Source organism: Larus michahellis, chromosome 22, assembly GCF_964199755.1.
Source record: "Larus michahellis chromosome 22, bLarMic1.1, whole genome shotgun sequence".
Lineage (NCBI taxonomy): Eukaryota > Metazoa > Chordata > Aves > Charadriiformes > Laridae > Larus > Larus michahellis.
The window spans coordinates 3,927,671-3,946,567 of NC_133917.1; the positions used below are offsets into that span (position 1 = coordinate 3,927,671).

The 18,897-nt window shown below is 50.7% G+C and overlaps 1 protein-coding gene across 2 annotated transcripts in view; it reads right to left on the reverse strand.

The window, feature by feature from the left end:
• Positions 1–18,897, reverse strand: part of LOC141733912 (cyclic AMP-dependent transcription factor ATF-7) — a 71,158-nt gene that overhangs the window by 44,375 nt on the left and 7,886 nt on the right. Inside the window, exons 1-2 of one of the 2 annotated variants that reach the window (XM_074564984.1) lie at positions 4,106–4,863; positions 3,821–3,889 (exon numbers count right to left, since the gene is read on the reverse strand). In XM_074564984.1, coding sequence (XP_074421085.1) covers positions 3,821–3,868 — 48 coding nt within the window. In that variant the 5' untranslated portion in view covers positions 3,869–3,889; positions 4,106–4,863. Of the gene's footprint in view, positions 1–3,820; positions 3,890–4,105; positions 4,864–18,897 lie in introns of those variants that run through there. The other variant, XM_074564983.1, reaches the window with a different exon arrangement.

Genomic DNA, 18,897 nt, shown 5'->3' on the forward strand with positions numbered 1-18,897 from the left:
GACTCGCTGTTGGGAAGCGATCGCGTACAGAATCCAAAAATAACAGCCATTAAAGACCTAGCAACCACAACATGTTTACATACCCACTGCAAGCCCACTAGCTGTGGCGATACGGGGGGTACAGCAAGACCTGCTCATCTATTTTCGGCAGCCATTCCCTCTTCCCCCTCCTCACTTCCCTGAAAAGTTAGCTTCACGGCCTCTTTCTACATAGAAACAGTGAAGGAAAAAGGAGGAAAAACGGGCATACGGCATAAAAGACGGGGCTGGTACCAGCTATAGAGGGAAAGAAGCAGCTAACGGTTCAAAGAAATCACACCAGGAAGGAAAATAATCTTCTTTTCCTTTAAACTGAATGGGAAAAATCACCCCTGGCTTCGCGGTGATTGTCTCCAGTCTCCGCTCAAATGCGCTGGGCTCTGCTCTCCCCTCTCCTCTCCTCCTCCCGTGACCTCCCGAGCTGCTGCACGGCCCCGCGCAGCGATTGCAAGAGGCAGATCACTAATTTTAGCGAGCGGAAAAGGAACTGGGCGATTCATCCCCGTGCCCGCTGCCCCAGCTGATAGCGAAACCCAGTTTGCTCAGTTTACCCCATTTAGCCCACCCCGATTTACTCGGGGCCAAAGCAGCCCGTTCCCGTGGGAGCAGCCCACCAAAACCCCCTCGAACAGGGGAATACCCAGAAGAGCAGGAATCTGCAAGCCTAAAAACACGCCAACGGATTGGGAACGGGATCAAAGGTTTAGAAATGAGAGAACGCGACGGAGATGCTGGAGCCACGGCAGCGAAAGGACACAGCGAGTCAGGCACTATCCCAAAAACGTTGACCCCAATAACCGACACACTCCCATTCAAATGGCTTTTTTCCTAAGCAAAATGTACCCAAAGGTCTTAAAGAATCGGGGGGGGGGGAAGAAAAAAGAAAAAGGCTGAATCCTGCAAGGAAGTCTCCCTCTGCAGCGCCAGCCCCAGCCTGCCTTGGGTTTCTGCTGGGAAGAAGCTTCCTGTCCTGTACGGAACAACGCAGCGCCGCTTGGGCGTGCTTTTTTGTGCCTGGGTGAGAAATAAATCGGATTATCTTCCAGAAAGCTCCAAACTCTGGATCGTACAGACTCTGCCGGGAGCCGTAGGCACTCAGCGCCCCCGGGAAGGTCAGGATGTTTCTGCAGCAGGTGACACGGAGCTGACTGCCCCTTTTTGTCCCCCGCCTTTGAAGCCAAGGGTCTCGATCTTTAGGAACGAGCCGAGATAGGTGCAGCCCGCTCTGACCCCTATTAAGGCTTCCCTTTAACAGGAGTCCACGCGAAGAAGCCACTTCTGATGGGATGATCCACGGCGGCTCGTCGAGGGTCAGGGTTTAGTGCCAAAAGGCAGCGCACGCCGTTGGGGAAACAATGCAGAGGTCGAGCCCCGCAGACAGCTGCTGCCCACCATCAGCCCTCCCCAGCTTCAAATTCGGGTTTATTTTTAATATTCGAAGCTAGCAGTTGCGCTGCCTCGTCCAGCTCATCGCAACGATCCCACATTTTACTCCACTCGGCCCGGAAAAAGCAGCTCACCGAACACCAATTTTTAGCTGACGATCCTTCTACAACGGTCGGTGGGGCCCTCGGGTACCAGCGCGCTCCTGCCGCGGTGCTGCTGGGGAGCAGCGCTGGGAAAGGCTCTTAAAAACCTTCAGCGTGAAGCTGATGTACAGAATAGAGGACAAAAAAACCCCCACGCACCGGGACTTACTTACAGGGAGAGGCTGGGGGGCTCCGCGTGTTTAGTGAGTCCGAAGGACTGTTACGGGGTGACTTGATCGGTCAGTGAACGCCTACAGACATCAGAAATTTGACAGGAAGAATCTTCTGTCTAACAAACAAAAATTAACAAGATCCACAGCCTGGAAGCTGCAGCTGAACAGGTTTAGACTGGAAATAAGGCATAATTTTTCCTTACCGGCGAGAGCAATTAACTATTAGAACAACTTAACCAAGGGCTGTGGTGAATTTTCCATCGCTGTGGAAATATTTTAAGTCAAGCTCGGATCATCATTATTTAATACATGCTCTGGTTTGAACAGGTATTGAAGGACGTTCTAGGAAACTGTGCACGAGGTCAGGTTAGATCACAATGAATCATACCGGTATGAATTACCCGGATTCTAACATTTCAATATTAACATGAAGAATTGTCAGAATTACCCATAAGCAGCAGTCTGGAACAGCGAAAGGAGGAAGCAACCACCTTTATATGTCATTTGTGGGAGATTGTGGGAGATTAAATTTAAATACATTGTTGTTTGCCTTAATTGCTTGTTTGAATCCGATTTTAAGGTTGTATGATTGAAGTCCTCACATCATTAAGTGCTCAAATACAGCTAATACATTTTATAAATGACTTGCACAATTTCACAGGCAAAGAAGTTCAAGATAAAAAGCAGCCTACAAAAAAGAAAGGGGGGGAAAAAAAAAAAAAAAAAAGAGGAAGATCACCTGCAAGTGGATAGAAAATGCTTTGGATGAGACTAGTGCCAGAATGACCAAAAAGCTGAGAAGCCCGAACTGGGAATTTTTTTTAAAGAGCCCCAGTCTCCAAGAGTCACCAGATGTGATTTTTTTGACCCATTTCTACCCTATGAAAACGAACGCGTCACAGAATTCACAGGCAGCCTCAAAGGACGTGCCCTGGGGATGCAGAATTATCTTTAATTTCAACCGAGAGACCCACAAAAGGCATTAAGATATTAAACACACTGAAGAATTGGGCGGGGTGGGACGGGGGGAGTACCCTGGGACCGGTTAGAGCTCCCAAACGCGTCACAGCCATAATAGTTTGGCAACCCGACATCCAAGAGTCGCAGCCAGGAAAACCAAGTGCGTGAACATCACTTAATATCTAATTAAAAGCCACAATTCCCCCACCTTCCCCTGCAAAAAGCATCTCAGCGTTTTGAGGCTCGAACACTTCAAAACAGACAAACCCGATTCTCCCTGGACTCCGCTGTGAGCCCGCAGGAGCCCCGCTCTCTAATAGCTCCCATTAAACCAGCCCCAGCATTAATTGCACGATCCCCCTGTTCCTCCCGTTAATACGGTGCATGAGCCGCCGAGACCCTGAGCTCAGGCTTTGGGAAAGCCAAAGCAAAAGGGGGCTGAAGAAAAAAAAATAAATAAATAAATAAAAATGGAAAGGTGCGTTTCCCAGGGAGGCGAGGCGACGAGAAAGGTCGTACGGCTGAAAAAGGGGCTGTGACTCACTCCAAGCAATAATCACTTGCCCTAGGAAAGCGGGTAGAAGTTTTGCAAGGCCGTAGACAACTCCAGCGTGCCGTCTGCGGCGGAAAAATTCACAACGGGTCTTTTTTCTTTTCCTTCCCCCCGCCCCCCACCCCTCTCACAAGCCCCAAAATAGACTACGGCAGTTTGGGGTTCGCATAACACAAACCATCAACTGTCACATTCCCAGCTGCTTTACGGAACACGCTATAGCAGCTCGCTCATCCCGGCAGAGAGCGAATCTCCGTCCTTTGGTTCAACAGCCTTGGAAGAAGATGAGCAACGTTATCGGCAAACATTAACAGGAGATCAGCATGTTTTCTGTGGGCTCACGGAAAACACCAGCGGAATAACAATCCGCCACAAAGCAAGGCAGATTTCATTACTTTGGAGTGCCTGCACTTGCTCATAACCTGGATTTACACACTGCAAATCCTCTGATCTGATTACCTCCAGTGATCACGTAAAACACCGGCTTTAAACTCTTTGCCTCAGTGATAAAACAGCCACTTTGATTCACAACGACACATTCACAATAAAGTATACTGTAAACGTACCTGTCCGCAGCCGGGGGCATTGCACACAAACGGCCTGTCGTCTCCCATATTTCATGCAGCTGAGCTAAGCTGGGGAGAAAGGAGAGAAGAGGAAATTGTTAAATAAGCTAAAAAAATTTAAAATATCAAGAGCAGAAGCTGCCCTTTTGCAGGGCTGTAATTAATCAACGCCGCGCTGCCGGGGAAGGAGGATCTCTTTGTGCCCCAGACGCAATCGGGGAAGAGAAATTAATCCAACCCAAGTTTAAATGAGACTTCGGAGGGCCCAGCCGATTTTTCACGTACGAGGAGAACGCGCGGCATCGCGGCTAAAAGGGCTCATTGGGAACCGTGACAGTGCGACAGCGCGGGCCAGCGGGCAGGGAAGGAGCAGGACTTTTCCACGCCTGGGCTCCCACCAAGGGCCAGCACCCATTCTCCGGAGGACCAAGGAACTTTCCGCATCTCAGCGTCACCAGCTGCAAGACGGACGGGGACAAGGCTCATCGCTTGCGGAGGAGCAGCCGGGCGCAGCAGAGACCCACCAAACGCCCCCCAGACGGCGGGCGTCGAGGAAGGGCGCAGCCCGCGTCGCCCTCCCTTAGCATCTACAGCACAGACACATCAGCAAAGCCAGTGACGATCGACAGGGAAAACAAATAAATAAAAATAAATAAATAAATAAAGCGCAAGCAAGAAGCGATCAAATAAATCCAAGGCCTCTCTACGTACAAGTTATATTTTCAATGGGAGAGAACTAAAATTTGTCATTTAATTAATTAAGGGATTATAGGAGTGGTGCTCCGTTTTACAAGGCAATAATCTGGCTCCCTAGTGGGTAAACTACAAGGCTGATGGCAGGGGTAGTTTATCACAGATTATAGCCAAGGATAACAAAACACTCGGTCCTATTATGCTACAAGTGAAGCTATTCTTATTAATAAAAAATAAGAGTAAATAAAGTAACCCCCACCACCTCAAATTCAAGAAATAACGGTTCCCCTCCACCCACTGATATTTTTATAGCAGGATTTTAAAAAGCTATAATAAAGCAAATGCTATCTCTTCAGGGGGTTTACTGCGCGAACATGTTCCGGCTGTTCGTGTTGCTTCCAGCATCTCCTTTGCTCCAAGTTCGGCACTTGGCGTCGGCGACGCGTGTCAGCTCGCTCCGGCCAAGAGTGGGAACGAAACCAGAAGGCGGCTAAAACGCGTTCAGGAAGACACAGGCTCTTTTAGTTCGACTTCTTTTTTTTTTTTTTTTTTTTTGGCATTTCTAGCCATTAATACCCACGCGCGCACACACACACACGGGGCGGCAGCGAGAGGGTGGGGAGACTTGTTATTTTTAGGAGCTATATGAGAAAGTGCTCCAAGAGCGCGGCTGAGCAGCAGAGGGTGAGCACGCGTGCTGCAGAAAACAGTCCCTTTCTGCTTTTATTGAAAAGACGCAGCAATCGCTTATTGCTTAATATGAAAAAAAAAAAAAAAAGAAAAAAAAAAACCACCCAGATTATTTTTCTATTACCGTGCGCTAGGGCAGGGTGCAGCTAAAACGGGCGGCTGCAAGCGGTGGAATTCCCCCTCCCCAAGCGCCGGCTCGGCCGCAGCACACAACGGCACCGACCAAACGCTCCGAGAAAGCGGCTGCCAGTTCTTGTCCCACCAAAAGCACCGCGACGCTCGGCTGTGTTTGGATTTATGATTAAGGAAAAAAAAAAACCAAAACTCCAGGGCTTCTGCAAACACGAACTCACAAAGGCTAAACAGCCCTCTCGCAAATGGAAGGGGCGAGCGGCCAAAAGGCTCCCTAGCATAGGAGAAGCCTAAGAATAACGGCGATAAAGATGGCCAGGAACAGCCCCCCACCGCAGCAGCCCCCCCAGGAAAGCTCACGGGAGTGAAAGGGGGCTGGCGGAGCCGGAGGTGGCGCGGCAGGAGACGACAGCGGCTCTGTATTGAAGATTAAACCCTGGCGAAGGCCAGCCCTGAGGTGAGACGGACGCAGATGGTAGACACAGTGCTTAGAGATAGGGTTCAGCGATGGTTTTTGTCAGAGTTAGGTTGATGGTTGGACTCGATGATCTGAAAGGCCCCTTCCAAACCCAGGCAATTCTAGGATTCTTTAAGATGAGTCTGGGCGAGGACACGTTAGAAAGACAGGACTCTTCATCCCATCATTCTGAACTTCCAACGCTCCAAACCGGGAACTTGAGAAACCAAAACACTCAACCCTCGCTCCTCCCTGCTGAACAAACCCGGGGAGGGGGTCTCACCTCCGTCCACAACCAGCTGATCCTCCTCCAAGAGGAACCTCCTTCAGGCCCTGAAGCCACCCGTCTGCTGCATCCTAACAGCGGACACGACATCCTAACGCGGACACACGAGCCGCTCCCACCACCGCTGGCCGGTGCCAGGCTTCCTCAGGAAGGTTTAACGCGTAAAAGCAGCCTCCAGCAAGGGGGGCTTTGAAGAGGTCAAACTTTCTTGTGACACCAAACCACTGCTCAGATCAACTCCCCGACACTGCAAAGGCAAGGGGCACAACACCAATTAAACGCTTTTTAATCGCCTGCTCTTGAGGGGCAAAAACATCGCACCTAGAGCTCGCAGGTAGCTGCGCAAAGAGAGCGGCAGCTCTGAACGAGCCAAGAGACAGCGCGCAGTCCTTCGTCGCCCTCTCCTAGCAGGGGGCAGCCCAACCACTACTCTGTCGGTAAGAAAACAAGAGGAGAAATCAGACCAGACACAAAGGGGACGCTAACGATGCTGCTAGAGTTATTCCACCATCACCTTTGCAGCACAGCGGCTGGTAAAACCACGGTACCGGGATACAGGCCAAGTAAAAGTCAACAGTTGCTTCCTTGGGCAGCCCGGACCTTGTTTTTCCTTCTCCCAACAGTGCTATTTTGCGCCCATCTTCCTTGCTCGTGAGACAAGGGTCTGTCCCACAGCTCCCAGATGAAGGTAGAAGCAAGAGTCATGAATTTGTTTCCTTAATCCCTATTCAGTCCATGATTTGGGTGGGCTTTGGCAAATCGGTTACTTGCCTACAAAGCACAACTCTGCGCTCGTGGGGGTTCACGGCTTTGGGTTCGAATGGCACTTTGACAGCGTAAATAGCACCAGGAACGACCATACTTCCAGCTAGCGAGGAAAGCGTGTGGCCAGAGGAGAACCTGAAAGCTCCTCTCCGCGTCCTCGCAGCCAGGGATGCCGGCTAACCGGCCCTCGCAGCCAGGGATGCCGGCTAACCGGCCCACAAAGGGAGCCCAAGCCAGTTTTTAGAGTTTGTCCTCAAACTAACCACAAAAATCGGAAGTCCTTGGCCAGGCCAGCACCCCACTCAGCAACTGTCAAGCGATTAAGCAGCTCCCGGTTAAGAGCTATGTACCGTGGCAATGTCAAACACCTTTTACAGGCAGCAGCAAAGCCACAAAACTTTAAAGGACGGTTGTAACGCCCCTCGTTGTCAAAGTCAGGCTGGTGCCGGAAGCGTTTGAAGACTGTTTCAATCACCCTCCTGCATTTAAACTCAGTTGCGTGGGATGAGGTTGGGGATGCGTTTCTGTCATCAACAAACAAATCTTATTGTTAAACACGCGGCGCAATTATTACGGAGACTGCCGCGTTTCGCAGGGCAGCCAACCCTATGCTTTTTTTAATTAACACAGGTCGGGGATCCGTCCTTACCCACCCCCGACGCTTAAGCGGCCCGCCGCCTTCGCCAACGTGAAGAACTTCGGGGTCTCTCTACCTCGTATTTATGCTTCCGCTGCATGTAAAAGCTATTTGAGAAATTAAAGAAATGGATCAGCTGTCACCGCCGGGGCTTCGATAGCACTAACTGAAAGGCAGAGCAGGAAAACAAACACAAACCCGACAGCACTTCAGGCTGCCTGCCAGCTACTTCTGATAGCATAACAAGCAGCTCTATTAAAAAAAAAAATCCGGGGCCAACACGCTGCAAAAAAAACCCCCCAGTTTACTTGATCTTGCAAAGTGTCAGGAGGATTCACTCATTCTTTAAAGAGAGATTTAGCTGCTCGTTCACTGCAGAATATGACTGGTATGTTCATACATGTGCTCAGATTTATATCACATTTAGTCAGGATAAATTGCTTCAATAAATTCTATTCTTAAGAACAGGCAGAGTAAGCAGATGATTGGATACTGGGAACACGTTCTCATTCCTCTTCCTGCAGCCGCGGGACAGTATTTCACTGTTTTGATGATTTTTAGCATGTTGGAAACAGCGAGGGGAAGCGGAGAAATGCAGACAGATTACTCAAGCGTTCTTCAAAGTTCTGTCAGCGCAGCCCCGACGAGCAGCTGCCGTCTCTCGGAAAACAGAAAAGACATTTTCAACCAAAGTAGCCTGCGCTCCCCACGTCCGTATGTGGGGTTGTGTTTTTTCCTCTCTCTTGCCTTATTAACGCATGCAATTAACCCATAGGCTGTCTGTATAAGACACAAAGAAATAAACCCAAAGAAAGGGTTTAAAAGAAACCCTTTAAAGAAAAGAAACAAACCCAAAGCCGCGCGTCGCAGCAGCCTCGAGTGTCTCTTGTGCTGATAATCAGGCACCCCTTGGAGTTTGCACAGGGGATTTAAGAGCACAAATTTCCCGAAGATTGGCTGGTACAGAGCAGCGCTCTCAACGGGAGTGACTCCTCCGGAGCACGCACAGCATGCGGAAAACCAGAATAAATCTGAGCTTTGCATCCAAGAGCGCGTCTGCTCCGTAGCGGGTCTCATCCCCACCTTCAACCGCGGCTTTAACTCCTCACCAAAGCAAGGGGATGTTTCCAAAGCCGGACACGCGTAGCCAGGACAACGGCCACACTCCACCATTCCTCCAGCTTATCCAAGGCTGTCGGCGCCGGCAGAGCAACGACGACGTTTTCCTGAAGTTAATCTCCTTCTCCATTTGTTGGGGACGTCGCCTCTCCTTCCTTCTGGCACCGAGATCAAGGAGAAATATTAGGTGGCGGGGTCGGTGGGTGCCAGGACGCGGGGCTGACATGGAGCTGAGGGGGGGCTCGCGCTGCGATGGCATCTGAGGCGAGGGGCAATTCCGCAGAGCCCCAGGGCAACATTCTCCCGAGCCTTATTCCCAGCTCCATCACTGCAATCTCGGGCAACCCACTCAGGATCGTTTAGCAGCTGGAAAAAAACCAAACCTTCTAGAGATTAAACGCACCCCCACATCGGCTCCGTTTATTCCATCGCCGCGTGAATTGTATTTGGAGGACGTGAAGATATTTAAAGTTTTTGATTCCGCAAAGCCTTTCGTTAATTCAGGTCCTTCGCCGGGAGGGATCGCACGCGATTTTAAAGGAAAAAAGTCATCAAGCGACAGCTGATGGGTAATAAAGTTAAGTATTTTGCTGTGTGCGCTATGAGGCAGCGTGTTTTAAACGTCCATTAACAAGAGAGCATTTTGGGCAGCCCGAGGCCTTACTGATAGCAGAGGGCTTCTGTTAAGTTCAGAAGAACCGCAAAGACATTGTTTTGGAGACGATTATTGGGCTGACGAAGAAAGAATGGGAGACAATCTACTTTGAGGCTTTGGAAAATCCGAGTCAGGGGTGCGAAGGCGGTGGTGCAGACGCCACATCAATTTTGTACGCGATACACCAAGCGCGCTGCAGATTGCTTAACAAATAATTCAGTCGGCAGACCCACCCGGAACTCGCGGGAAGAATTCCCTTGCGAAGAGTCAAGAGAATTAAAAAAAAAAAAAAAGGAAAAAAAAAAAAAAGAAAGCCCTCAAACAAATCAAAATATGGAATTCGCACCCACAGAACTCAAACCATGCGCCATCCCCTTAGAACCATGGAGGCTCATAAATGGAAAAAATCTATCACGGGCTGAATCCGGGCACAAGAGCGATGAAGGTGGCGATTTGCTCCTCTAACGGACACGAGGAGACCTACAGGCTTTGGGACAGCCGCAGCGAAGAGAAGACTATTGGCCACTTTTGAACTGTTTTGTCCTCTCAGCGTTTAACAGAAGAAAAGTCTTAACGTTTCAGAATACCTATCACCTTAGGTCAAATACATTTAGAACTATGATTTAACGAACCTCTTTGCAATGCCTGGTGTGGACAGGATCAAGGTATCAGTGAGGATCCCAAATCTAGGCGAGCCCCTGCGAAGGGAAGGCAGATGGAAGCGAAGGGTTTTGGCCGCAGCACCAGAGGCACAACACGTCGCTGTGCCTCCTTCTACACGACGGAGAGGGAAGGGAAGGGTCTTCCCAAAGAGCTGCGTACGGCCGCAGTCAGAGCTGGACAAGCCTTTGGCAGTTTTGTGGCGACAAAGCATTTTGGAACTTGGAGATTCACAAAGCCCCCCCTCCCCCCGACCACCATTTCAGGGATGTAAAGCTCCACATGCATTTCAAACGGGTGCTTTGGAAGCTGTGAGTCCAGGATCGCGGGGCGATTTGGGTTGGATGGGGTCTCAGGTGGTCCCTAGTCCAAGCTCCTGGTGGAAGTAGGGTCAGCTGTGGGGTCAGACAAGGCTGCTCAGGGCTTCGTCATCCATCTGCCTATCCACCCATCCTTCTTCTTCACCTTTCTCCCTCCATTTCCCATATTATTCTATCCCCTCACGCTCCTGTAACGGCTTTTAATGGCCAAAATCCTCTCCCGCTGCCTGCACACAAACCTCCATTATTTCCCCCCCGATACATCCCGGCTTTGCAAATGTGATACCTGCAGACAGTGCGGCTCCTGCTGTTGATGGGTTTTGTTTTCTTTTGCGAGCAAATGAGCGCTAAGCAGGAGTTTCTTAAGCGCCATTTCGGAGATGGGGAGGAGAAGTGCTCAGGGCAGACCCAGCTCAGCAGGTCGCAGCAGTTTGGGTTTGAGCGGCATCTCCTGCCTCCATGGGTTGTAAGCAGCATCCAGATGATTATCGGGAGGTAGAAGAAAAGCCCCACATGGGAGGCAGGAAAAGCTCCCAAAGCCAAATCTGGTCTCCAGGCCTTAGGAGGAGCTGCTGAGACGCAGGGATGAGGCTCTTCATCGACAGTTGCTTTTCCAAGGAGTTTTCCAACCCGTCATCAGCATAATCACCAACGGACACGGAGCTGTTGGAGTGGGGCCAGAGGAGGCCCTGGAGATGCTGGGAGGGCTGGAGCCCCTCTGCTGTGGGGACAGGCTGAGAGAGCTGGGGGGGTTCAGCCTGGAGAAGAGAAGGCTCCGCGGAGACCTTCCAGCCCCTTCCAGTCCCTCAAGGGGCTCCAGGAAAGCTGGGGAGGGACTCTGGAGCAGGGAGGGGAGCCATGGGACGAGGGGGAAGGGTTTTACACTAGAAGAGGGAGATTTAGGTGAGATATCGGGAAGAAATTCTTGGCTGTGAGGGGGGTGAGCCCCTGGCCCAGGGTGCCCAGAGAAGCTGTGGCTGCCCCATCCCTGGAGGGGTTCAAGGCCAGGTTGGACGGGGCTTGGAGCAACCTGGGCTGGTGGGAGGTGTCCCTGCCCAGGGCAGGGGGTGGCACTGGGTGGGCTTTAAGGTCCCTTCCACCCAAACCATTCTGTGATTATTCTTCCTTATGACTTTTCACAGAAGTCCACCAGGAAACAAGAGAAGGCAAACGAACTGCTGGGATGGGGCGCAGGAAGGGGGTCCAGTCTAGGACCTTCCACTCGAGTAGTCTATTTATGTCCCCCAGCTCAGGCCCTCCCTCTCTTGCACGCAATTCTCCCCAGTCTGATAGGAAAGTTCTGCCTTTTCCCACCATTACTGCTGAATTCCCGGCTCATCCCTTCACCACACCAACATCCATTCACGCACAGACCTTACTCGTCCCAATCCCCCCCCACGCCTCCCCCGAGAAGGGCGGTAGCTGGCAGGTACATTAAACGCTAACAAAAAGCATCATTTTAAACTTGGCAATGAACCACCACCTAGGTGAGAAGTTCTACAGAGGTGAAAAGCGATGCCCTGGGTCGGATACAGACAGGATAGTGTTGTCATCTTTAAAATTAAATGTGTATTTCGCCCATCTAAACGGGCTCTTGGCACTTGCAAGGTATCCAGGGAAAGCTGAAACTCCCCCCCTTCCCGTCCAAATGCGCCGAGCTGCCCATCAGATCCTCCGTTTATGATGAAGACCTTGACTGGGACACACTGGTCTGGGGATAAGCTGGTTTCGCTTACCTCGATAACCAAAATTTCCACTTATTTAAAGAGTTCAATTCTTCCTGCAGATATTAAAGTCAGCCCATATGCTACTTTCCCCCTGGTAGACCAGTCCATAAACTGAAGTGGTCCCAAAGCGTGTTAACTAACCCATTAAGAAAAAACGAAGCCCGTTATCCTCGTCTAGACAGACACCTAGGGGTAATATTTTAACTCCCTTAAAAGGAATTTAGACATATTACATGCATCAACAACAGCAATGAAAGACCAGCCTTCCTGCAAAGGATTTCCCCCAGGACGTGTGTTGGCACCTCACGGAACCCATTTTAAAAACTTCCATTTGGAAACAGTTTGGGAAGAGACACGAGAAGCAGGATACACGTTTTTCCAAGAGCACGCTTGGCATTTACGGATCCTTTCATCCACGGTGCTCTATACCCTTTTTCAAATGCACTATTTTAGCTTTACAGAGGAAAAGCGTTGCCGAGGTATGCCTGCAGCCACAGGACAAGTCAAGCCGTGCTCCGGGTTGGCAGCATTAGCCTGATGCCACAGAAAGGGCCAGGGTCAGACTCTTAATTGTTTTTAGTATTGTTACCCACAGCCACACTTTCACGAGGGCTCATTACTGCAAATATCCTAATGGTAAGTACGCTCTGTTGCCCTAAGGCACGGCAGGATCCAGGTAGGAGCGACGGACGTGGAGGTTTTGTGTTCGACGTGGGGGTTTTGTGTTGGCGGGGGTTTTTGTGTTGGTGAAGCTTTTACCGACCTGTTCCAGCTGAATTTCTGACAAGTAGCTGAGGTCTGGAAGCAGCTTCAAGCCAAGATTTGTAAATCTGAGTCATGCCTCTTCTGGTTTGCAAAAAGTCATGAGGAACTGGCCCCTCGTCCCCTCCGAGGACGTTGCTGGGTCTCTTACCCTCCCACGTCCAGCAGCCTCCAAGAGCCGCCCAACATCCACACCCAACACTGGGACCCTTAACTCCCACCAACTGGGAAAGCGTTCTTCGCCCCCCCCCCCCCCCCCCCCCGGCCCCGGATCATCTCAAATCCCCATTAAAAAAAAAAAAACAAAAAAAACACACACAAACATTTTTCCTTAAACCTCAGCATTAAGATGGAAGAAACTGCCAGGTCATTAATTCGGCTGAACGTTGGGGGATAGAGTTGGTATGAAAAATGCTCTAAAAATAAGGCTCTATTGTTGTGCTTGCATGTGACTATTGTTATTGCAGGAATGCTTCTGCCCAACGCTCTTGCATCTGTGCCTTGCAAGACAAGCTGAAATACTTCAGATCCCAACGAACGCTTGGGCGTACGCAAAAATTGCTCTGCTTCGAGTTTGCCAGCTCAGCTCCCCAGCTCAGCTCCCCTCTCCAGCACGAACGCGCTCGCTAATAGACCAGTACAAGCACATTTCTGGTTTATTCCCATAAATCATAAGGATAAACTTTACATTAATACGACCACAAAATTAAAGCTAGAGGTTGCACCAACTATGAAACAAAACCAAAAAGAGCTGCAGAGCAACCTCCTAAAAATAGGCTTAAAGTAGAACAGAAAAGACGAGCAAACTGCACGCTCTGCTGACAGAAGTCTCTCTCGGCTAAGTTTTACTCGCTTTGGAAGACCTGAGTGAAGAATGAGCTGCAAAATGGGTTAGAAGAAAGAAAACCGCTAGAGATAGGGACATGGAGAGAAAGGACGTACCGGGGGAACTTACTGTAAGTTGAGGTTGTGACAGAAAGCTGCGGTGCAGAAACAAAAGGGCTGTTCCTTTCCAGCAGAGGAACAGACGCCTGCAGGTACGATCGAGCCTCCCTCGCTCTCCATTCCATTTATCTATGGTTATTTTTCAGATTCCACTAAAAGGCTTTGGTCTCCCATCGTGCTCTCTTACCCCTCAGATTTGCAACCTCCAAAAGAACAAACCGTTGCTTGGGCGCTGCACCGCGAAAAGGGACGATTTAGGGCATTTCAGTGTCAGTTTTAGAAGTCTGCCAAGAGTTAACAGCAATGGTGGAAGGACAAGGGGTGAGGAAAAGCAGACAAATCCCACGGGGTGTCTGCGCTGGTGCCTCAGTGTCAGGATCGGTGCCGACGCTGGGGTGATTGCGGCACCCAGCACCCCAAAAAAGCTCTTACCAGGGGCTCTCGGGACAAGGGAGCTCATCCGAGACGGACGATGCCATCCGCAAGCAAAAAGAGGAGACGCAGATGGTGCGGAGCGAGTGCCCCGTCCCTGTGTCACTGCAGGACAGGGGCTGGCACAGCCATTGCAACCGTTTTACTCTCTAAACACGAAAAAGCACCCTCGACAGTCAGATGTAAAAGCCAGCACAGACACTAGCCTCAGGCACGGAGGAACAAGTCCAAGCAAAGGTGCAGCTAAAGGTAAGATGTCTTTCTACCAACGGGCGATGCAGAAAACCTGTTTGCAGTTGTCCCGGGCTATTAAATAGGGCAAAGAGTTTTCAAGAAGGGCGGAGGATCCAGGGAGGGCTGCGGCTTTTGTAGGAAAATTACAGTACTCAGCTGACAGCAGGAGCAAGAGCAGAACTGGATCAGAAATGGCGTTCTTGTAATAATCCCCACATTTACCAAAAAAGGAGAAACAAGTCTTCGTCACCCGGGATTACTGTGAGGTACAACCTGGGTACTACTACACCGACGGCAGGCGAAGCTTCTTTTCTCCTTCCATCGCTTTGCTCCTCGCTGCTCTTCCGTTTTTGGCACGGCAGTTTAATGGAAAAGGTAAAACAGAGCTAGGAGTTAACTTTTTTTATGAGACTGAGCTACATGGGATTAATTCTCAGAGACTAATGAGTCGCAAGGCCATCCCAGATCAATTTGGGTAACTTTGTTGAGACCTGGGAGCCATGCCAAGAGCATTAACAACCAGAGCCGCGATACAAACAAGCCTATTCAAACACAAATAGCGCTCAAGACACTAGACCAAGCCCCAAGGACAGGCAGTACACTGCTACTGGGAAGAAGAGATAAAACCACAATAAACTAGATTATTATAGATGGCTGCACAGGATGTGTGCTATAGCATACATCTTCCTACAAGAGAATATACAAGATCGCCGGCAGGCTCGAGACAGAAGCTGTAATTGCCGCTGGGAGCTGGAAGGGAGGTCGGTGGCAATGAAAAACCAAACTGCTTTTTTGGTAAGTACGAGGGAAAGGCAGGCAGGCTACGACGGCCATTTCTATTCCGCCAGCCAAAGGAGAAGGAAGTATAAGGCACTGCCCCGAGCTCTCAAAAATAGTAAGAGATTTCCCACTAAAATGCAAGGAAGGAAACATGTTGCTTTGAGACCGTTCCAGGAAAGGCTCTTTATTATTTTTCTAAGTGCAGTCATTAACAGCTCTCTGCCTCCGGCTTCCTGACCGTCGAGCTGAACGTGCAGCACACCGAGCCCTGAGCAGGCTGGGATCGGCAGGGTCTGCCCCCAGCAAACGCACGGAGGGGACCCCAGCGCTCCCCACAGCCCTCGGCTGGGGTTTAGCGTCGGCATTCCCCACGCCACGCCCTGGATGAACGTACAACACCGCGGTGATGATTTGGAGCACCGTCAACCATCGTAAACTGGGGTAAAAACAAATAGGTCAAGTTCTTCCTCAAAAAAAAAAAAAAAAACCCCACCAAAAAACCAAGCCACTTTAACATTTTGGCATCCCTCTCGCAGGGTTAGCTCTACAACACAGGGCTACGTGCCCAACCTGCTTTTAGGTGCTTTGTAAAGTCAATTTGGCACCTAATTTCCACCGGTGAACAACTGCTGACTCTCAAACTAAATTAAGTGCCTGCAGGGACTGTGAAAGAGCTTGTTCTGCTCCTTTGGGTGCCCAGATCTCTGTTTGACTATTTATCGCCGGCTATTATACACCCAAAGCCATTGCGAAAGATTTTAAGTTTTACAGGGAGAGGCCACCACCGAGCCTGGTGAAAACGCGCAGGCTGCTGTTAGTCCTCGGCTTTGACTTTAAAGTTATTTCGGGGTGCGAGGGAAGGAGTGAGAATGTTTGCTTTGTAACCAAAAAGCTACAAGAGAGCTTAAAATTGTCATCTGGGAAAGAAGGCCAAAAGCCGATGCTATAAAATCTGCTTTAGAGGCATAACACCCTTATGCTTTATAAGCTTGATAAAGCAAACCCAACTGTATAAACTGGAATATTGGCAAGGAACTCACTTGAAGTAAATCTCCAACAGACATCCAGTATTTAACAAGTCATTACGAGTTAACCTACAGCACGGGGGCGGCGGGGGGGAAGCAAAGTCCAACCACTTACCATCCGACTGGACCTTTCTGGGTCTCCAGCGCTGCTCTCAAGCATGCAGAGGATCCTCTGTCCACAAGAGCATCCCCAAATTTATCGCCTCAATAGCATCAAAGATGAGCTACACCCTCACTTCTCGCTTGCAAGTGCCTTAAAACATCCTCGGAGCTTCATCACCCCCACGAGCTGCAGTCGCTGCTACCAGAAGATCAACGTTTCCTACCAGGCATGACATTTGGCCCTAAAGTTGGCTTAAAAAGCAGCTCTCTTCAGCTCACAGGGGAGAAAATTAACGGCCCGGCTGCAAAGAGCGTTTCCAGGCGCTTTGGGAAAAGGGGCAAACCTCACATGAAGCAACAGCCGCCGACACGAGTCGCTCTGCTCCTCTCAGCGCACGAGCGGTGGGATGGGGAGGCATTGTCAGCGTCCTGTCAAACGTAAAACAAACTCCCCTAAACCAGCACATCAGCCACGGGAGACTTCACCGAGACCAGAAAAGCTTTTCCCCTGCACTTAGAGCAACAAACCCCCTCGGCTGAGAGCTCCAGGCAGCCAGGAGGCGTTTCCCAGCACAGCTTCCACCAGTCCTCCCAACTACACCACTTACACTGCGTATAACCCTCTTACAAACAGTAACGAGTTTTCCGTTACCATAACAAAAAGCCTAATTTGTTCACGCTGCCTCCACGTGAGGGTCTGGCAGGATGAAAACCATTAGAGAAGCTCCCTTGTCCAAGAGCCTCCTCGGCTGGCCACCTTCCAGATCAGATCTGGCCTGCCCTCCGACTTTGGAGTAAGGTGTTGGAGAAAGTCTGGTGTCACCTCGGGGTGGCTGGGCCCCAGCCGAGCCATGGGGCCGCCCGTACACCACCAGCAGCACAAAGGGAAGGATACTGGGGGTTTTCTAAGCTATGCAGAACACCGTGGTGAAAAAAAAGCGAGACCAACCGCAAGAAGCTCAAGTGATCAAGGACAGTCCTTCAGGACGTCATTCTGCTCTCTAACGTCAAGCTGAGTGACACCAGGGTGTGAGCGCTCCTTGGGTTCGGTGGTTTCGAGGTGCGAGGTGGTCAGATTTCATGGCACTAACAGCAGGCGTCCTCCTCCTCCTTTCACGCTCAGATTCCTGAGAGAGAAGTAGCTGCTGCTCTTCAAATACCTGCTTTAACTGCTCCTTGCCAAACATCACCAAAGCAGCCGTAGCTTGGCAAAACATGCCTTAACGCAGGCAAGGTTTCTCTTGTGAGGTGCCAAGTATCAGATTTCTAATGTGAAAAGGCATCTGTCCAAAGGGTTTCGAAGCATTTGATGGACACAAGACAAAATCCAACATAAACCAGCAAGTCAGCAACTTCCCAGGCAAGAAGACGGAGAAAGATCATCTCTAAATCATCATCCGATTACTCATGTGCTGAAGTGGTGCTTCCCCTCCTAGTTTCTGGAAAAAAAAGATGGACTCTACAAGTTGCCTCCAAGGCATTTACGCTAAGACCGAGGGAGAGACCAAAGTGCTAGACCCTGACACCAGGACTCACTGGCAGCACCCAGCCAGCTCTCATCAAAGACGGCATCCCACCTCAACATCGCGACGACCAGCAAGGCCCCAGCCATGGTCCATCATCTACCGGCTGCCCCAGGACCTCCTCCAAAATGGGAGAAACTACATGGAAGACCCTGAGTCTCCCCACTGAGGTCAAACTTCTAATTCCCACCGCTGCTGTCACCTCTGAGGTCAGAGCAGACCCTGCGTCTTTGGTTTAGACCCAGAGGTACACCTTGTCACCGGGAGCAAGGTAACAACCTAAGCGTGAGCTCAGAGTGACAACAGGTGACAGCAGACCTGTATCCAACTGTGGAAGGCAGCTCTGCAGAGAGGGAATGGGGAGTCCTGGCGGATAACAAGTTGCCCACAGGCCAGCAATGTGTCCTTGTGGCCAAGAAGGCCAATGTTCTCCTGGGGTGGCCAGCAGGGCAAGGGAGGTCATCTTCCCCCTCCGCTCTGCCCTGGGGAGGCCACAGCTGGAGCACTGGGTCCAGTTCTGGGCTCCCCGGTTCCAGAAGGACGGGGAAGTGCTGGAGAGAGTCCAGTGGAGGCTACGGAGATGATCCAGGGAATGGAGCATCTGTCTTCTGAGGAAAGGGTGAGGGCCCCGGGGCTGTTCCGCCCGGAGAAGAGCAGGCTGAGGGGGGATCTCATCAACGCTCAGCAATGGCTAAAGGGCGGAGGGTGAGAGGATGGGGCCAGACTCTTCTCAGTGGTGCCCGGGGACAGGACAAGGGGCAACGGGCACAAACTGGAACATGGGAAATTCCATCTCAACATCTTTACTGTGAGGGTGCCGGAGCCCTGGAAGAGGCTGCCCAGAGAGGGTGTGGGGTCTCCTGCTCTGGAGAGATTCCAACCCACCTGGACGCCATCCTGCGCGACCTGCTCTGGGGTTGGAGGAGATGATCTCCAGAGCTCCCTTCCAACCCCTACGATTCTGTGACACGGCACAAACCTTTGCCACCATCTCAAGCAAAAACCTTTTCTTCCTTCCTTCACACCACAACCAAGCAAACCCTTGCAGCCCACAGAAAAAGATGCTCTGGGCAGAGATCACCGGGCAGGAAAACTTTCTGGCGTTGCTTCCAGCAGGTTGGAATTTGTAGCAC